The sequence below is a fragment of the Ursus americanus genome, chromosome 16 (genome assembly GCF_024610735.1).
Source record: "Ursus americanus isolate L20-20 chromosome 16, mUrsAme1.1.p, whole genome shotgun sequence".
Lineage (NCBI taxonomy): Eukaryota > Metazoa > Chordata > Mammalia > Carnivora > Ursidae > Ursus > Ursus americanus.
The window spans coordinates 19,403,482-19,424,990 of record NC_142142.1 but is presented as its reverse complement, the minus strand read 5'-3'; the positions used below and the strand labels follow the sequence as shown (position 1 = coordinate 19,424,990).

The 21,509-nt window shown below is 41.1% G+C and overlaps 1 protein-coding gene across 28 annotated transcripts in view; it reads left to right on the top strand.

Annotated features, from left to right (window-relative positions):
* SYTL2 (synaptotagmin like 2) overlaps positions 1–21,509 on the top strand; it is a 121,222-nt gene that overhangs the window by 51,952 nt on the left and 47,761 nt on the right. For 20 of the 28 annotated variants that reach the window (XM_045815617.2, XM_045815620.2, XM_045815616.2 and 17 more), the window contains exons 3-4: positions 13,777–13,928; positions 15,733–15,865. The exons of 1 other annotated variant lie outside the window; for it this stretch is intronic. In XM_045815617.2, coding sequence (XP_045671573.1) covers positions 13,777–13,928; positions 15,733–15,865 — 285 coding nt within the window. The remainder of the gene's footprint in view (positions 1–13,776; positions 13,929–15,732; positions 15,866–21,509) is intronic. 7 more of the 28 variants (XM_045815621.2, XM_045815622.2, XM_045815618.2 and 4 more) reach the window with 2 other exon arrangements.

Genomic DNA, 21,509 nt, shown 5'->3' with positions numbered 1-21,509 from the left:
TGCTTGAAGTGAATTTCAGTATGTTCATAAAGCATCCACATTCAATTAGGGTCAAAATCATTGATATTATTCCTTCAGAAGACTAGGGAAGGGGCGCCTGGGTGGCACAGCAGTTAAGCGTCTGCCTTTGGCTCAGGGCGTGATCCCGGCGTTACAGGATCGAGCCCCACATCAGGCTCCTCCACTATGAGCCTGCTTCTTCCTCTCCCACTCCCCCTGCTTGTGTTCCCTCTCTCGCTGGCTGTCTCTATCTCTGTCAAATAAATAAAATCTTAAAAAAAAAAAAAAGAAGACGACTAGGGAAGAAGTCCCCTGCTTAAACTTGGGAGTCAAACCTGACATGAGTTTGAATCCCCTCCTCACCACTAATCAACTGTGGTTCATTGGACAAGTTACTTAACCTCTCTGAGTGTTAACCCAGAGACTGAGAATGACCATAATACCAAATACAAAGGATTAGAGTCAGGATTAAGTAAAATAATTATTAATCTTCTTAGCACGTAAGAGATGATGGATATATTTTAATTCCCTTATTTTCTTCTCTACCTTTGCCTCTAAAAAAGGGCAGAATTCTATGCTTGATGGTCTGACTCCTTAGGAAGAAATTACTCCTAAAACTCTCAATTATTTAATGCAAGAAATTTAATTGAGCTTCTAGTAAGTATAGGGAACTTCTCTGGACAATGATATGAAGAGAATTCTATGGTAATTAAAATATGGTCCCCCCCCAAGGAAACTGACCTTTATCCATTTAATGGATTACCAATTGCAAATTTAAAATCTCAACTTTGTTTCCCTAACATGATTTTAGTTTCCCTGTCCTTCTAGTTGGTATGTGGTTTTAGAAACACAAATCATATGATTCTGGGGCGCCTGGGTGGCACAGCGGTTGAGCGTCTGCCTTCGGCTCAGGGCGTGATCCCGGTGTTGTGGGATCGAGCCCCACATCAGGCTCCTCCACTGTGAGCCTGCTTCTTCCTCTCCCACTCCCCCTGCTTGTGTTCCCTCTCTCGCTGGCTGTCTCTATCCTGTCGAATAAATAAATAAATAAATCTTAAAAAAAAATCATATAATTCTAACATTGGCCTAAGCAAAACATCATTAGAAAGGCAAACCTGCCACTATAAATCAGACTGATCTTTGGAATGCTGATTTACTATGGACTTTGGAGCATAACCTTCCTACAGATATGAGAGGGTCTCGCTAACGCACTAAGACCAGATGCTGCCTTTGAATCCTTCTCAGCATGGCTGTAGGGGAGATTTCACATTCACGCTGAAATCTGTTTGCCTTTCCTGATATATCCAGGGCTTTGAATTGTTCACATGCAAGCTCATGTGAGACATTGTGGAGATGATTTAATCTCTATGTTACCTCCGGTCTGATTTCATGAATGAGAAAGATGAGCGTCATACAGGAGAAGTAAGTGTTCAGTTCCCAAATCTGTCCTACCTGTTTGTGGTAGAACAGGGACTTGAACTCAAGGGAATAGCCACTGCGGTGTCTCAGGAGGCAGCTAGAAGATAACCGTTCCAGGTCACTGTTGCCCCGCAGCTGTGTTTCACGCTGCCTGTCTGCCTGCAGCCCCAAGTGCTGGGCCCGGTCATTACCACGCATGTATATTCAGCTTGCTTTCCTAACTACTGGCTAGAAACACTTCACAGACCAGCAATGAGGCAGACATCAGGATAGATTATTTCCCTCTTACTACTCCCTCTTCTTTTTAAGAAACACTATTCTGCATATACATATGTAATTTTAGTCTTTTATGGTTTGAAAATGAGACACTCTAAAGGTGGTGTTTCCTGTGCTTTGCGTCATACTGTCAGCAGGAAGTCCTTGCCCGTGTGTGTGCCTGTACACCACCAGCACTACGCCTCCCACCCCCGTGCACAGAGAACCACATTGACGTGACGGGCATTCTTGCCATAGATAACATCTCAACCGTGACCACATCTTATGATTCTTAGCTGTCTCCCTAAGACCTAAGTTTTTTGTTTTTTGTTTTTTTTTAAGTGAAGGCAGTTGACACTGAAGAACTGCTTTCCAGGACCTCTGGTGTGTTTTCTGTCAAAGCAAAGAGGACAGGAACCAACATTTGTCAAGGAACTATATTGCATTCAGAGCTCCACGTACATTTTCCCCTTTCATCTACATAGCAGTGTAGCTGAACCTGCTTAACACTGAGGAAAGGAGGGAGGAGAGGTTAAGCTCCCTGCAAGATTGAAGCCTTGCTCATCACCCTACAAAGCCTGTGCTTTCCTCATGCTGGGCAGCCTCTCAGCAGATGGTGGGGATTTACGATGTGTCCATGACACATTAACTTTCATTTTCCACTGTAAGGAGCATTTGCAATTTATTTCATTTTCACATGTGTTGGTTTTCAGATTCAGTTGAATTCTTTTGTAGAGTGAAGTGTGATGACCATCTTAGACACCAAAATCATGTTTGGCCCTCTCAGGTAGGATGGAGTTGACCAGGGGTCTGGATGGCTTCTGGTCCTGGCTCTGTGTGACTTTGGGCAAATCTCCTAACTTCTTTGGCCCCAGAGTACTTTCAAATCACATAGTCTAACCATTTTGTTCAGGATATACTGAGGGGTAAAAAAAAAACAAAAAACAAAACAAAAAAAAGACTGGGGAATGGGCCAGTCAGTCTCTCTGGACAGCCTGCTGGTTCTTACCTAGTTGACTAGATAACATCAACCAGGTAGGCCTTTGTCTAATCATGATGAATAGTGGGAAGCTGGGGTGTGTTGTGTGAATAAAAGGGGAAAAGAGACTAGGCTGAGGGAAAAGTGTTGAGGCCAGCCCGGAGGGCGTCCCTGATCTTCTGGCTTTCCTCTGCGAGTGCTTACGCTCTCTCTCTGCAACACAGGAATTGAGACAGGCACTAGGGCTGTCTAAAATATTGGATTTTTTAAAAAGATTTTATTTATCTGTCAGAGAAAGAGCATGCATGCATAAGCAGGGGGAGCAACAGGCAGAGGGAGATGCAGGCTCCCCACTGAGCAAGAAGCCTAATGTGGGACTTGATCCAGGACCCTGGGATCGTGACCTGAGCCGAAGCAGATGCTTAACTGAGTGAGCCACCCAGGTGTCCCAATATTGAAATTTTTATGCACAATTCTGAGTATATGGCTGGTACATGATAGGAGATTAATGAATTAATGAACAAATGAATAGATACGGCCTTTAGCATGCAGAGAAGGCAAGATGGCTCTCTTTTACAATTGACTAAATTCTTTGTACGTGATGGTGAAATTGTAAGTATTAAATGAGATGATGCATGTTAGGTGACTAGCATGGGGCCAGTACAGAACACATGCTTTGTATGTATTAGCCAAAGGAATGGGGGCATGGCCTGCCTGGAGGGCCAGCAGGACAGTGTCCTGTCTGGGCTGAGTGCTCTTCTTCTACCTTCACTTAAGCCCACCAGACCACGGGTGTTTAGTGGGCATCTTCTCTATCCTCAGCTCTCTCCTACGCACAATTTGCCTATGGGCAGAGGATGATAAGGGATGAAAACTGTGATCTCAAGAAATACCTTTTTCTCACTTCAACTAAATGGTATAAGAATGAGAGAATCAAATGCCATTTTTATTGGTACAATTAGAGTTGATGAAAAATGGGACATCAACCTGGGCTGGTGGAGAAGATTTTAAGAGCAACATCTAGATGGTGGGATTTTTTTTTTTAATGATCCTACAACTTTATAAAACCTGGGTTTTAATGTCACATGTATGTATTCATCTATGAAATATTCCAAATGACTAAGATCAAAAAAGAAATTGATTAATTAAACATAGCAGGATTATTGTGTCAGGAAAGAGAAAAATGGCACTTAATGAATTTGAGTAATTTCTTATTTTTTGCCACTTAAATGATAAGCCAGAAACCCCCTCCTAATTCTGTACTATAATGGCTACCAGCCTTTCAAGGGGCCATGTGTTTTGTGTGCTTATGGTGCACTGAAAGCTTAGCTTGATCAGGGCATTCGGATAGTCGTTTAGACAGGAGCAGATCCAGAGTTGCACAGGGGCACCTACAAAATGCATTTCAGCCAAACACCAAAAATAAGTAAATAAACAACCTCCTGAAGAGAAATTGAGACTTGTTAAGCTAGGAGGGTGCTTTCAACAAGGTGATGGCTGATGCCAGATTTCATTATGTTTGTTCCTGTTCTGCCAAGAGTGAGGTGTGCTGCCTCATCAGGAGAAGTCGCTGCCATTGTGACTGGGTATGGTTCACTGAACCCCAGCAGTGACAGGATCACTTTTCTCTCTTGCCTGACTCAGACTGGGGTGGCTGTGGAGCATTTATTTGTTCTTTACTTTACTCACTCGCCAAACAGTTGTTGGGTATCACCTCTGTGCCAGGCTTGGTGCTGGGTGCTGGCATGACAAAGGTGATTAAGATGTAGTCCTCACCTTCAGGGAGTTTGCAGAGTTGACAGATTGCTGGGTGAGACAGATGTGCAAATAGATCATTGGAATATGGTGTGGTCAGTGCTGTGGGAGGCTGGGGAAGGGCAAACTGCTGACCTGTGCCTTGGCAATCAGGGAAGGCTTCCCCTGGGCGGTGGTGCACGTGCTGGATCTGAAGGATAAGGAACAATGTGCTGCACAGAGAAGTGAGCAGAGAGATCCCGAGAAACTTCACATTTATTGGCCTCTTACCAAGATCCAGGTGCTGTTAGGTGCTTTCAAGTAAACACCTTATTTAATCACCTCAGAAGTGCTGCAGAGTAGGTCTGATTTTCCCCTGTCTTTACAAACAAAGAGACTGAAGCTTCGAAGGGTTCAGTAACCTGCCCAGGTAACATATAGGAAGGGTCAGAACTGGGGTTTGAACCTGTTTGGGAGAGTCTAAAGCTCATAGTCTTTCTGCCAGGCCTTTCTGCTTCTAATGTTTAGGGAGGTCAGAAAGAGCAGTTTGGAGAATAGTAAGAAGTCTAGAGTATTGGCTAGTAGAGTCTGGAGTTAAGTGCTGGAAAATGAACCTGAAAAGGCAACCTGAAGTTAGGTGGTCAGGGGCCTCATATGAAACTCTTTCACTCCACAAGCACTGAATAAAAATCCACCATTTTCCAGAGACACCAAGCAAGGATATATGGAGTAGAGGCTCTGCCCCTAGGGGCTCACTTTCTAATCAGGGAATGCTGGAAGGACTTCTCTCTTCTGGAATTGGACTCAAACTTGGTCCTTTGGGAGGAGAAGGCAAAAGCTCCATCAGCAGCCCATAGGGGATTGTTTGCCCTGCAGAAAGCCTTAGGCAATTGGAAACCATTAGAAATGTTTAATAAGAACCGTGACCTTCTCTGGTGATTCAAAACCATGAAGTGATAACTGTCTTTGTCAGGATTTGGTGATATTTTGTCATGACACTCTGTGTCAAAGTGTTGTGATTGGATATGTTTGGGATGGAGTCACTTCTTCCTAGGTAATTGGAAGAGGAGAGAAAGTTCCAGCAGAGAGTTGGACTCTGAGTAAAAAGATACTCCCCAGACTCACTTAGGAGAGAGGAAATGTACTTGCCAGAATCCCTACTGTTTTCCCCACTCCCAGGTATGCTGGTGTGCAACCCTCACACATGGCCCTGCCACCACCTTGATGTGGCCATCATACATGTTCTCTGCCTAAGACACGTAGATTTGCTACTTAGGAAGGGTGCATATTAGCTTGAATGACAATCATGAAACCCTTGTGGATTTCATTACCTTCCAAAAGTTCAAAGTTGGATTAAGGCTTTTATACTCCCTTATTCTATGACTATCTTCTAGAGTTTGTGGTTCTCATTTTATTGAGATGGATGGAGAGATCTGAAGTTTAAAAGACTTGTCAAGTAGAGGGTTGGCTGGAAAGATGGCAGACTATGAGGACCCTAAGCCCACCTCATCCCACAGATACAACTAGATAACACTCATGTCTGCATAAATAACCTAGAAGACAATCTGAACTGGCAGAACAAATTCCACAACTAAATAGTGGAGAAGAGGCTGCAACAAAAAAAGGTAGAAAGGGTAGAAGACCCAGTCTGGGAGTGGGTCCACTGGGGCCATCTGCAGTGCAGAGGAAGCTGGTGGCACAGAAAAGGGTGAAAAACAGACTTTCACACTGAGGACCCCAGTGGTAGAGGGTGAAAAACTGAAGGATGAATCCCCATAATATTTGCCTTTGAAAGTGAGAGGAGCTGAATTTGTGAGTTCTTTAAAACCAGTCAGACTTAAATCAGGGGCTCGGCTCTGGGAGAGCCTGGAGGGCATTAGGAAACTGAGTCCCTACCTTTAAAGACACAGCACACAAACAGCCCAAACATACAGCTAGAATCAGCAGTTTGAAAACACTGAGGGAAGACAGGAGGGAGTGATTTGCTCATCTCAGAGTGTGACTTGTGGCTTATGGCTAGGAGAGACAAGAATCCTGGGGCAACCCCTCCAGAAACAAAGGAGCTGGCAGGTGCCATTTCCCTCCCCCACATAAACAACGGCCACCTGCAGGAACCAACCTGACACTTGCTTACCTCACTTGCTTACACAAAGACACACCACCCCACGCTTTGCTGGATCCTCCCTTTTCAGTCACACTTGCCTTAGTCTCAGCACTGTGGACCCTTCAGCAAGAAGACCAGCACAAATCCTGTCAACACCATGTCTCCCCACCCAGGCATTGTGTGGGACATCAGTTCCAGCTGCAGTGAGGGCAAGTCTCATCTCGCAAGCAGACCACCACACACCTTGTAAAATGTGCCCCACTCCTGCTGGGGACCAAGCATTGCCCACGATAGGCAAAGAGAACCTCTGCAGACAACTGGACTGAAGGAAAAAGAGGTCAAGAGTGAATAGCAGAGGACACTAACACAACTAGGAGACATTCCCTTTGCTGGACCCTGGGGAATGGGACATGCACTGCAGGGCACTAGAGGACATCTTCTTCATTAGGCTATCATTATTAAGAGCAAGAGAAGTAGCTGGCTTTCCTAACACAGAGAAATAGGCATAGAAAGTCAGTCAAAATGAGACAGAGAGATATCTCTCAAATGAAAGAACAGGACCAAACCACAGCAAGAGACCAACGTGAAATGGATATAAGTAATACGCCTGATAGAAAATTTAAATTAATAATCATAAAGATACTCACTGGACTTGAGAAAAGAGTGGAGGACATCAGTGCAACTCAACACAGAGATAAAGAATCAGAGATCAAGAAAACAATAAATGAAATTAAAAATACATTTGATGGAATAAATAACAGGTTGATGAAGCAGAGGAATGAATTAATGACTGGGTACACAGAGTAATGGAAAGTCATCAAGCTGAGCAAAGGAGAGGAAAGAAAGTTATACAAATCAAGAATAGTCTTAGGGACCTCAGTCACTCCACCAAGTGTAATAACATTCACATGATAGGGATCTCAGAAGAAGAGAGAAGGAGGCAGAAAATTTATTTGAAGAAATATCTGAAACTTCCCTAATCTGGGGAAGGAAAGAGATATCCAGATCCAGGAGGCACAGAAATCCCCCAAAAAATTTCAACCCAAGGAGGCCCACACTAAGACACATAGTAATTAAAATGGCAAAAAGTAGTGATAAAAAATGTTAAAAGCAGCAAGAGAAAAGATGACAGTCACATACAAGGGGAATTCCATAAAGCTACCAGTAGATTTTTCAGCAGAAACTTTGCAGGGCAGAACAAAGTGGTAAGATATATTCAAAGTGAGGAAAGGGAAAAATCTGCAGCCAAGAATGCTCTATCCGGCAAGGCTGTCATTCAGAAGAGAAGGAGAGATAAAGAGTTTCTCAGACAAACAAACTAGAGGAGTTCATGATCATTAAACCAGTCCTACAAGAAATATTAAAGGGAGCTCTTTGAGTGGAAAGGAAAGACCATAAGTGAGAGTATGAAAAGTAAAAAACACAAAAGTGTTAAAAATAAATATTTCTGTAAAAACTAGTCAAAGGATTCATAAAAGGATGTAAAATATGATACCATATACCTAAAACACCACAGAAAGAGGAGTAAAGAATGGGTTTAAGCTTAAGTGACCATCAACTTAATATAGACTGCTAGATGCAGAAGATGTTACATACAAACTTAACAGTAACCACAAATCAAAAACCAGTAATAGATATGCAAAGAAGAGAAAGGAATCCAAGTATATCCCTAAGGAAAGCCAACTATGAAAGAGAGCAAGAGAAGAAAGATCAGAGAAAATCTATAGAAACAACCACAAAACCACTAACAAAAGGCAATAGATACATATCTATCAATAATTTCTTCGAGTGTAAATGGACTAACCACTCCAATAAAAAAAACACAGGGTGACAGAGTGGAGAGAAAAACAAAACCCATTTATATGCTACCTACCGGTGACTCATTTCAGACTGAAAGACATCTGCAGTTTGGAAGTGAGGGGATGGAGAAAACTTTATCATGCAAATAGATATCAAAAGAAAGCCAGGGTACCAATACTTATATTGGACAAAATAGACTTTAAAACAAAGACCGTAAAAAGAGACAAAGAAGAACACTATATCTTAATAAAGAGGACAATCCAACAAGAGGATATAACAATTGTAGAGGCACCTCGCTGGTTCAGTTAGTGGAGCATGCAAGTCTTGATCTCAGGGTTGTAAATTTGAGCCCCACATTGGGTGTAGAAGTTACTTAAAATATTTTTAAAAAGAGGATATGATAATAGTAAATATTTATTTATTTATTTTTAAAGATTTTATTTATTTATCGGACAGAGATAGAGACAGCCAGCGAGAGCGGGAACACAAGCAGGTGGAGTGGGAAAGGAAGAAGCAGGCTCATAGCAGAGGAGCCTGATGTGGGGCTTGATCCCATAACGCTGGGATCACGCCCTGAGCCGAAGGCAGATGCTTAACTGCTGTGCCACCCAGGCGCCCCAATAATAGTAAATATTTATGCACCCAATGTGGGAGCACACAAATACATAAAACAGTTATAACAAAAGTAAAGGAACTAATCAGTAGAAACATAATATTAGTAGGGGATTTTAACACCCTACTTACATTGATGGGCAGATGATCCAAACAGAAAATCAACAAGGAAACAGTGGCTTTGGATGACACAGTGGACCAGATGGATTTAACAGGTGTATTCAGAACATGCCATCCTAAAAACAGTAGAATACACATTCTTTTCAGGTGCACATGGAACAGAATACACATTCTTTCCAGACTAGATCACATATTAAGCCACAGAACAAATCTCAACAAATTTTTAAAAATCAGGGTCCTACCATGCATCTTTTCTGACCCCAATGCCACAAAACTAGAAATCAACCACAAGAAAAAAATCTGGAAAGAGTACAAATACATGAAGGTTAAATAGCATCCTACTAAAAAAATAATAATAAATAAATAACATGCTACTAAACAATGAATGGGTCAACCAAGAAATCAAAGAAATAAAAAAAATTACATGGAGACAAATGAAAATGAAAACACAATGGTCTAAAATCTTTGGGATGCAGCAAAAGTGGTTCTAAGAGGAAAGTTTATAGCAAAACAGGCCTACTTCCAGAAGCAACAAAAATCTCAAACAACCTAAACTTACACCTAAAGGGGATAGAAAAAGAACAAATAAAACTCAAACTCAACAAATGGAAGGAAATAATAAAGATTAGAGCAGAAATAAAGACATAGAAACTAAAAAAACCAGTAGAACAAATCAATGAAACCAGGTGCTAGTTCTTTGAAAAGAGTAAAACAAAATTGATAAACCTCTAGTCAGACGCCTCAAAAAAAAAAAAAAAAGACCCAAATAAACAAAATCACTAATGAAAAAAGAAATAACAACACCACAGGTATACAAACAATTTTAACAGAATATTACGAAAACTTGGGGTGCCTTGTTGGCTTGGTTGGTTAAGCATCTGACTCTTGATTTTGGCTCAGGTCATGATCTCAGGGTTGTGAGATTGAGGCCTGTGTCAGCTCCATACTGGCCTTGGGGTCTGCTTAGGATTTTCTCTCTCCTGCCCTCTGCTCACTCGTTCTTTCTCTCTCTCTCTTTCAAAAAAAAAAAAAAAGAATATTATGAAAACCTATATGCCAACAAATTGGACAACTTAGAAGAAATGGATAAATTCCTAGAAACATATAACCTACCAAAACTAAAGCAGGAAGAAATAGAAAATTTGAACAGACCAGTTACCAGCAATGAAATTGAATCAGTAATCAAAAACCTCCCAAAAAAGAAAAGTCCAGGACCAGATGGCTTCACAGGTGAATTCTACCAAACATTTAAAGAAAAGTTAAAGCCTTTTCTTCTCAAACTGTTCCAAAAAATATAAGAGGAAGGGAAACTTCCAAATTTATTCTGTGAGGCCAGTATCACCTTCATATCAAACCAGATAAGAACACCACCAAAAGGGATGCCTGGGTGGCTCAGTTGGTTAAGCAACTGTCTTTGGCTCAGGTCATGATCTCAGGGTCCTGGGATTGAGCCCCGCATCGGGGTCCCTACTCAGTGGGGAGTCTGCTTCTCCCTCTGCCCCCTACTTGTGATCTCTCCCAAATAAATAAATAAATAAATAAATAAATAAATAAATAAATAAAATCTTTTTTAAAAAAATAAGAACACCACAAAAAAGAGAACTACAGGGCAATATGTCTCATGAATATAGATGCAAAAAACCTCAACAAAATAGTAACAAACAAAATCCAACAATACATTAAAAAAATCATACACCATAATCAAGTGAAATTTATTCCTGGGATGCAAGCATGGTTCACTGTTCACAAAACAATCAACATGATATGTCACATCAAAAAGAGAAAGGATAAAACCCATATAATTTCAGTAGATGCAGAAAAAGCATTAGAGAAAGTATAACATCCATTCATGATAAAAACAACTGTGACATAGGTCTAGAGGGAACATACCTCAACATAATAAAGGCCTTATATGAAAAACCCACAGCCAACATCATTCTCAATGGTGAAAAACTGAGAACTTTTTCCCTAAGGTCAGGAACAAGACAAGCATGCCCACTATCAGTATTTGTTATTTAACATAGTTCTGGATGTCCTAACCACAGCAATTAGACAATATAAAGGCATCCACGTTGGTAAGGAATAAGTAAAACTGTCACTATTTGCAAATGACATGATACTGTATATACAAAACTGCTAGAATTGATAAATGAGTTCAGTAAAGTCATAGGACACAAAATCAATATACAGAAATCTGTTGCTTCCTATACACTAATAATGAAGCAGCAGAAAGAGAAATTAAGAAAATCCCATTTACAGTTCCACCAAAAACAATAAAATAGCTAGGAATAAATTTAACCAAACAGGTGAAAGACCTGTACTCTGAGAACTATAAAACCCTGATGAAAGAAATTCAAGACAACTCAAAGAAATGGAAAGATGTTCCATGCTCATGGGTTGGAAGAATAAAGATTGTTAAAATGTCTATACTACTCAAAGCAATCTACATATTTAATGTAATCCCTCTAAAATACAACAGCATTTTTCACAAAACTAGAACAAACAATCCTAAAATTTGTATGGAACCACAAAAGACCTCACCTAGGCAAAGCAATCTTGAAAAAGAAAAACAGAACTGGCGGTATCACAATTCCAGATTTCGAGTTATATTACAAAGTAGTAATAATTTAAACAGTATGATACTGTCATAAAAATAGACACCTAAATCAGTGGAATAGAACAGAAATCCAAAACCAAACTCACAGTTATATGGTTAATTAATCTTCAACAAAGGAAAAATGAATATCCAATGGGAAAAAGACTTTTCAGCAAATGGTGTTGGGAAAACTAGACAACCACAAGCAAAGTAATGACACTACCACTTTCTTACACCATACACAAAAATAAACTCAAAATGGATTAAAAGACCTGAATGTGAGACCTGAAATCATCAAAATCCTTGAAGAGAGCACGGGCAGTAATATCTCTGACATTGGCCATAGCAGCATTTTTCTAGGTATGTTTCCTGAGGTGAAAGAAATAAGAGCAAAAATAAACTGTTGGGACTACATTAAAAAAAAAAGTTTATACACAGCGAAGGAAACAACAAAACTAAAAGGCAACCTATGAAATGAGAGAAGGTATTTGCAAATGACATAAAGGATTAGTATCCAAAATATATAAAGAACTGATACAACTCAACACCTCAAAAAACAAATACTCCAATTTAAAAACGGGCAAAAGACATGAACAGACATTTCTCCAAAGAAGACATACAGATGGGCAACAGACACATGAAAAGATGTTCAACATCACTCATCATCAGGGAAATGCAAATCAAACCTACAATGAGATATCACCTCACACCTGTCTGAATGGTGAAAATTAAAACACAAGAAACATCAAGTATTGGTGAAGTTATGGAGAAAAAGAAATCCTCTTGTACTGTTGGTGGAAATGCAACTGGTACAGACACTATGGAAAACAGTATGGAGGTTCCTCAAAAAATTAAAAATAGAACTACCCTACAACCCAGTAATTGCATTACTAAATATTTACCCAAAAAGTACAAAAACACTAAATCAAAAGGATATGTGTATCCCTATGTTTGTTACAGCATTATTTACAATAGCTAAGCTATGGAGCAGCCCAGGTATCCATTGGTAGATGAATGGATACAGAAGAAGTGGTAAATATATACAATGGAATATTATTCAGCCATAAAAAGAATGAAATCTTGCCATTTGCAACATGAAGAGCTAGAGAGTATAACGCTAAGTGGATTAAGTCAGAGAAAAAAATGCCATATGTTCTCACTCGCATGTGGAATTTATAAACAAATGAAATGAGCAGAGAAAAAAGAGAGAGAAACCAAGACACAAACTCTTAACTATAGAGAACAAATTGATGGTTACCAGAGGGGGTGTGGGAGGGATGGTGAAAATAGGGGATGGGGATTGAAGTGTACACTTATCATGATGGGGAAGAGAAAAAAAACAACAACAACACTAGTCAAGTAGAACAGTGCTTTTTAAGTGAGTGTAAAATAGGGAGATTTTAGGGCTGTATTTGTTTTGTTCTACAGGTGTTAGCTTTTCAGTGAGCACGACTGGTTGTGGAATGCTTGCAAGCAGTAATTGTACAATCGGAATTTGCCTCTGCCTCTACTCCCCATCCCCCTACTTGCATAAATTTGATCTTGCTTGCCTCCAGCCTGCTTTTTCAGTACTCACTTCCCTGGCATTAAGAACTAGGGATATCATTCACTCCCCCACCCCCAGAAAGTCTCTGATAAATGCATTTCACCAAAACGGAGAGGTCTGATGAACTTATAACTCCTCCACAGATATTCATTGGGTTTTAGGTGCTAGGAATTGGCAAAGGGCAGTTTTACAAGCATTGCTAATTTAATCTTCAAAGCAATCCCATGGAGTAGATTACTATGATGAACCTCTTTTTACAGATAAAAGGACCGAAGCTTAGAGACACTTAATAGACCATCTTTCCCTGGGATATTTGCATTTAAACAGTGGACACAGAAGACTGCAGCCAAAAAGTGAATCTGGTTTTGAGAAATTCCAGGCACCATGTGGAGGTCATGGATGAAGTCTTTGATTTTTAAAAAAATGTTAGCCTTGTCTTTCCTGACTTTTCAATCAAAGAGGAATTTCTTGGTCATCTAGGAGGCTTGTGGCGTCTTCTAAAATATTGAGAGCTTTATTTGTATGTTTATCAATTTCCTTATGCACTGTCCCAGTGAACTCATTTATTTACTGTGGGCTCTCAGGAAAGTAAAGCTCTTTTCCTTTTGTAGACATTTGCCTGAAAAAATTAAGGATGACCAACAGTTGAAGAATATGAGTGGTCAATGGTTTTATGAAGCCAAGGCAAAAAGGCACAGAGACAGAATTCATGGTGCAGATATCATCAGAGCGTCCATGAGAAAGAAGAAGCTCCAGGTAGAAGGTGAGTTGATTTGACTAGGACATTTTGAACCAGCATTTGTTTGGGAAGGCGTTGCCAGGAGACAGGAAGGATGTTAGAATCAGTACTGCAATCTGCTGAGGGAAAGAGGTGCTCTTTGCATAATGTGTAGTCCTCCAGCTCAAAATCTTCTTGTCCTGGATTCAGATAAGGCAGGGCCAAGGGACTCAGGGTAATCTAGAAAAACATAGGAAGCCCTTTAGATACTGTGTTGAGTTGTAGTAGTATAGACAGTTGGGGTTTATAAGGCATTTACCCCCTTCATTCCTTTGGCTTTTAACTCTGAAGATTCAGAACCATTTCCTCTGAGGAGAGTGACAGGAAGAGATTAGCTTCCCTTTCAACATCTGGTATGTCTTTAATCATCCAAGTATATCACTTAAGGGACTGTAAAGACAGTATTTTGAGGGCTTCTTTAGAATTCTGTTGGGTTTATTAAATATGTGTGGTGTGCCTTTGCTTTCACTCTGATCTAGGCAGTATAAACTTTTACCCCTGAGAACAGTCCCTGTCTAGATCTAGCCTGTACCCAATAAGGAAAATAACTGTCACCTTTTGAACGTTTCATACATGATAGGTATTTGTTCTCTATTATTTGCAACTATAGCAGCAATCTTGTAAGGTAGGTATTCTTATCCCTGTTCTACATATGAGACATGTAAAATCAGAGAAGTGAAGTTATTTGTCCAAGGTTGTATCATTGGCAAATGGCAGAGCTGGGATTTTGTTCTTTCTGACACACCCCTTGCAAATAAGGGGTAATGTTTAGTGTGTGCCGTGCACTGCTCACATCCCTCTTGATTTTCAAAACCATCCAGGCCTTCAGAAATCTTGGGAGGTATGGGTTAGTATTGTGGATTCTATTTTGCAATTGAAGAAAGTAGACTTCTATGTAAAGAGACCTGTGGGGAATACCACCCTGGAATTTAAGTATTTGGAAACCGGGAGTCCTTGTGTTGCTTCATCTTAACATCGATGTATAAGCATTCCTGGCAATTACTGGCACTGGGGTCGAAAGCAAGTTTCCTGAACTTTTTGATCCTCAATTTCCAAATCTCTAAACTTGGAATATAGCACCTTCCTCACAAGGTAATGCATATAAAAAACAACACTGTGCCCAGCACTTAGCATAATTACTTAATGCTAATTATTTGAGAGGTGCTGGTAAAGAATCCTGGGTGTTCAGAGGCAAAAAGAAGTGATTTTCTAAAGAGGGAGCATGGAAGTTTTATGGGGGGCCTTGGCATCTGAGCTGGGTATTGAGGAGTATGTAGAATTTGGATGTGTAGAGACTGTGGGAAGGAAGAGGCAGTGGAGAGGAACATTCCAGACTAGAAGCATTTGTTCCCCTTTGGATCCCGGAGCCCAGCCTCAAGTCGGGCACATTGTTGACATTCAGTAAATGCTTTGTAATGATGGTGTCTCTGTCCCAATGAGAACTAGCTGTCCTGAGTGTCTCCCGGCCATACATATTTAGTCCTGACCCCAATTCAGGTGAAATTCACCTAGAGGTGGTCACTATTTCGCTGGAGTGGTCTCTGGAGTTACCTGGACATTTAAAGGTCCACTCATACTCTCAGGAGATTCTGCTTGGGGGAAGCTAACATCAGATATAATTTTGCAGATATAATTCTGACCCTGGGGACTCAGACTCATGAGTGACTGCCTTGGCAATCTAGGAAGACCTGAAGTTCAGGTCTGAGCTTCAGTGATAAGAGCTACTAGGAGACTTAGAGGTCATGGAGGTGAGAGATGACCTTCCTATCTTGACTGTTTCTTCTTTCAGCAGAGCAGAGTAAGGACAGAGCAAACGAGGCAAAGGAAAGTTGGGTGAATAACGTCAACAAACATGCTTTCCTCCCCCCAGAGCTAACTAGTGCTGTGGAAGAGCCAGAAGATGTAGCCCCAACAAGCCCAAGGTAAGACAGCTCACAGGGACAGTCACTGCATGTGGGATTAATGGCTTGGTGTGCTATGAGCACAAACACCAGACTAGTCTCACAGGCACTGTGAAATATGTATGAGAGAATTCTGGGCCCTGACGTGGACAGAGCCTGAAAAATACTCTTTCCCAGCTTCCAGAATTTCTAATAAATCTGAGTGTTAAGTAAAACTAAAATGTTAAGTGGAGATTTCTTCCAGCACCAATAATAGCTGGTTTTTATTTGTATTAATGATTTTATCTTAGAGTAGAATGAAGAGGTACTTCAAAATAAATATAGTCACTTCAGGGGAGAGGTGAATTATGACCAAATTGTCATAAATTGGTATGATGGAAGAGGCTCAAGCATGGGCACTAGACATGAATTCAAATCCTAAACATGCCGTTTATTAGCCATTTGATGATGGGGAAGTCATTTAACCTCTCTGAGTCTCTTTTTTTAACTATAGATAAAAATGATAATATATACCTGGAAGGGCTGTAGTGAGAATTAGTGATAACATATGCAGAATACCTGACACATAGTAAGTGCTTAGTAAATGCCTCTTCAGGATGTAGGTTGTCCTCAATATTTCAGTCTTGATTTTGTTGGTGTTTTCCATACCTGTTACCATCTGACCAAAGAGTACATTTGTGTGTTCTTCCTAAGAAATACCTGATTGTGGAGCTATACTGTCACAGATGTTTTGATGGTTTGCTTTTAGGTATTTAAGTATCTTCCCATTGGTGTTCATCCCTTAGAAGTGTAGTTGCTACCCTTTGGCGGGAAGGCAGTTGCCTTTTATCTGTAGCTCCTCGGTGAAGACAATTTAATTCAGAGTCTCCAACAGGGCTGAAGTTGACAAATTTGCTGATGGCACAATCACCAAGTCAGGTGCCAAGTCTGAGGCACCTGCAGAACAGTGATGTTTCCAGCATAGCTTACAGGTGAGGGAGAAGGTCTGTAATATAGGCATGAATAGGAATTTCAGAGCCAAATATGAGTAAAGTTATATCACATGGATAGTGGCATACTGATTCTATTAAGGTACCCATTATCTATTTCCCTATTGTAGAGGACTCACTTTGTTTTCCATGGGTGGTAGACTGGACTGCTTCCCCTCTGGGATGATTTGTAATGTTCTGTTAAGTCTGTAGAGGCCATGTTGGTTAGAAGTTAAACAATAAGTAGCCACTAAATTGATTTTGTGACCTTGCACTAGAAGTGACTTAAATTCTTGGGCCTTTGGTTCCTCAATTGTAAAATGGCATGATAATGATTTGCCAGCAGAATTATAGAGAATTTAATTAGGTAGTAAATGTAGAATTCTTACCATGGTCCATAGCACATAGTAGGCATTCAGTGAATGGAAGTAGGGGCTCTCACAGAGAGTGAGAGCCTAGCCCTACCGTCTCCCCTTGGTGACTCCTCATTCACCAGCAGTACCCGTAATGGGATAAAGGATTGCCTTCCATAGGGAAAGATGAGAGTGAGAACGCAGTCATTTAGAATCACCATCAAGGAGCTGACAGCAGTTCCTAAGAGCTAGTTTGATAGCGGAGAGGGACACCAGAACACTGACTGACTAGGGGAGGTGGGTACAAGTCCCATAGAAGGGGAAAGGAGATTTGGGGGTATCAGAAGACCAACTTAGCTCACTGCACAGTTTTCTCTGGGTCAGACTTCCTGTCCTTCTCCCAAGAACTCATTTCATCTCAAAGGGCCTGGGGGACAGAGGCACCCCTGCCCTCCTAGTCCAGCTCATTTTCTTCATGACCTCAGGCAGGCTGGTGGCTGTATCTCCCCTCTTCCTCAATTTGAGGCTACTAATACAGCTTCCACAATTCATGTCTCCATTATTTCCTGCATTCCTTGTGTGACCTCAGACGAGTCTTTCTGGTCTCATCTGTAAATCAGAGCAGAGCTGCCTCACCAGGATATGATGAGATTAAATGAAATGAGATGTGGGAACCACTTAGCATTTCACAGGAAGAAAGAAAATTGGCAATTTCCAGTGGCTTTATAATTATGTTATTGTAACATAGATGAGGTCCAGTCGAGAAGGCAAGAATAAAAATGTCAGATGTGTCTAGTCGGCTTCGCTCATTACGTGACCTGGGTGGTAATCATCCAGAACTGCGGAAGGCGCTGTTGTATGCTTCCTCCTTCCCATGTCAGAAACTACCACTTGACTCAGTATCAGGTTCTTACGGTGTTTCTCACCTATACTTTAACCTTTGGGAACTGGGTGTGTTAAGTGTATTTTGGGGCCTGTGCTTTTAGAGGAATTGAACTTCAATAGAATGACTCAGTACCTGTCAATATTTTCTTAGCCCGGAGTCAGGTGTCCGGGAGTGTTGTGAGGCAACAGTAACTAGATATTGCAGTTTCTTTTTCTTCTTCTTTTTTTTTTAAATGTACTTTTTTTTAAAAAAAGATTTTATTTATTTATTTGACAGAGAGAGAAGGAACACAAGCAGGGGGAGTGGGAGAGGAAGAAGCAGGCTCCCAACGGAGAAGCCTGATGTGGGACTCAATCCCAGGACTCTGGGATCACTCCCTGGGCCGAAGGCAGACGCTCAACGACTGAGCCACCCAGGCACCCCTAGATATTGCAGTTTCTGAAAGAGTTTTTCTTTCTTCCTTTTTTTAAAATTTAAATTCAATTAGCCAACATATAGTACATTGTTAGTTTCAGTTGTAGTGCTCAATAATTCATCAGTTGGTTATAACAACCCATTGCTCATTATATCACACACCCTCTTTAATGCCCATCACCCAGTTACCCCAACCCCCACCCACTTCCTCTCCAGCAACCCTCAGTTTGTTTCTCATCATTAAGAGTCTCTCGTTAAGTTTTCCTCCCTCTCTGATGACTTCCCACTCAGTTTTTCCCCCCTTCCCTTATGATCCTCTGCACTGGAACTGAAAGGTATTATGCTAAGTGAAATAAGTCAATCAGAGAAAGATAATTATCATATGGTTTCACTTATATGTAGAATATATGAAGGAGTTTTTCTGTTAGGCTCTGTGGCAAGATTTCTTCTTTCTGTACGTACAATTCTGTACGGTCCTGCCTGGGAAGAATTGAAATGCTGTGATGCCCGGCATGAACTCAACCACCGTCCTGTACCTGCGTTCTTTCACAACTCATCTTTGTTTGCACCTGTCACATGAGGAAGCAGAGAGAGGTTTGATGAACAAAGGAGCAGAGAGTGAGGTTTTCTTTAGAGTGAAAAGAGAAAACTCCAAATGCTCACAGTTCCAGTGCTGGTTGCTAAATTTTAACTGGGCTGTGTTGGCACAAACTGTGGTAAAAGACTGGGGTTTTGGTTTCCTTAAAAAATGTGTATTTCTAGTCATCACAGATTGGTACCTTTTAAAAAATATAACAAAAATGAAATATAGAAAACAACAAAGGCATGCAAAATATAAACCCCTGATCATGTGCTGAGATGTCTCAGCAAATTGCTATAAGTGATTCTAAATACATAATCTTGATTTCTGTATTTAGCTCATTATGAGCCAGTAACAAGCAATTCTCAGACTGGCACTGGTCCATGAACCACGCCTTGTAGCACATTGTGTCCTTTTCACAATAATCCATAGGGCATGGCTGAACCAAGGTGGGGAATACACAGTAAAGGTGGGAGAAGCTTTTCCCATGGGGGTCAGGACCCTGCCTATAAGGGAGGTATAACATGTCTTGACTGTAGAGGGAGACCTGCTCTGGGATGAGGAGCAAGAGATAGTTGTATGTAGGGTAGTTCCTTTGTTACTTGAGATCACATGTTTTGTGAAACAAGATTAGGCACCCTGGGCAACACTGACAGTCTAGTAGCCTCTCTACTGACAAGGGCCTTGGATGTCCCCAGTGTTGGTGCTTTTTTGGTCTGAAGGAGCGTGGAAGCGGACTGGCCTTGTAGTTTCTCTGCCTCTCTCTAACTTCTTCCTTGAAGACTGCCTCTCTGAGGACTGGTCTCTGTGGTAGCTTATATTGTCTTAGCTCTGTAGCCTCACACGGGGCCAGAACTCTAAAAAAAATGATAGTTTCTCAAGTGTGTTCCGAGCTTCCCAATTTCCTCCTTCTGGTTCCTCTTCCCATGCCCTCTCCTCTCCCACATCCCTCAGTTGCCCGATAGCCCCTTGTTTCTCCTTTAAAGGGTCTAACATGCATTCCACTTTAAGAAACACTTGACTTCTTAATAACTTAAGCCTGTATGGATGACAATGTTGAGCTTCTTGTCTTTTCTCAATGGTCACCCTATTGAACATGAGTCTGAGCATGTTTAAGGCATCCTAACACACAGCCCATCTGGTGTGTAATATGGACAAAGGCATTTCAATGAAAGGAATCAGAGGTCTGTCATGTGCCTGTCTTCCACAATGTGCAGACTTTCTGCTAAGAGGACTTAGGGTTCCTGATGGTTTCTAAAGATTAAAGAATTACATTTCTAATACAGAAAGGTCAGAGCCTTCAACCAAGGGAAGCAAGGTGTTTGGTGCAGAGAGGACTATGTTAAGGGCAGTGGGCATCTCAGTGCCCTGGTATCACACCAGGGAGGTGGTCGTGTACTCTGACTCTATACAGACCTGCCCCGGTGATAGATGTCATTAGTCAAAGGTCAGTGACCACTGCTGCTGGAACAAAATTAGCAGGGGGTGATATGAGCCAGCCTGAGCCACAGGCAGAAGTGTTCAGAAAGGCCAGAAGAAAGGCAGTTGCAAGAGTGGGATGTGGAGAAAAATAAGAAAGAGAAATAGGTGTGAATTGTTAGAATGGAACGATTAACCCATAGGTTGATTGGGCAACTCAGGCTACTTCTTGGAAATAAAGTGTTTAAATGTCTTTGTTTGCAGTTGAATGGAAACACTGGTTTAATATCTTGCTAGCACCCAATAAAATAAATCATTCTGTTGGGTTACTAATTCATTTTTCATTCAACCATTTATTCAGTCAGTCAGTAATTATGACGTGTTTATTGTATACAAGATGGTAGCTAGGAATTCAAAAATGAACAACATATGGTTCCTGTCCTTAGGGAACTTACCGTTTGCAAAAGGGGCTGGCATGTATAATCATGACTTGTGATGTGGTATGATAAGTATAATTAAAAAGCTGTGGGAACACAGAGGCAGAGCACTGACCGTGTCCAGGGTCAATGGGAAGGATTGTCAGGAAAGCTTCTAGAGATAGTTGTATGTAGGGCAGTTCTTGAAAGATGAGAAGGATTATGGCAGGTAGACATGGGGAGTGGACAGTACAGTCAGAGGGGATGACATGGGGGTCTGGCATGTTGGAGACGTGGAAGGGGTCTAGTCTGGTGGGTATGCTGTGTGAGTGGTGGGCAGTCAGGCTGGAGGAAGAGGCTGGGCCCGGATTGTCAAGGGCTTTGAGTGTTGGACAAAGGGCTGGACTTTTTCCTTAAGTCACCAGAAGGCATTACATGACTTTTTGATCAGGTTTACTTTTTGGAGTGATCATTCTGCTAACTTTGTGAAAGATGGGGTGAAATAGTTCAATTAGAACATTGTAACAGAAGCTTAGGTGAGAGATGGTAAGAACCTAATGAAGGAAATGCAGAAAAAAGAAATATGGTGGAGTTTTAGAGATGAAATTAGAAGAAATTTGAAGGGTTGG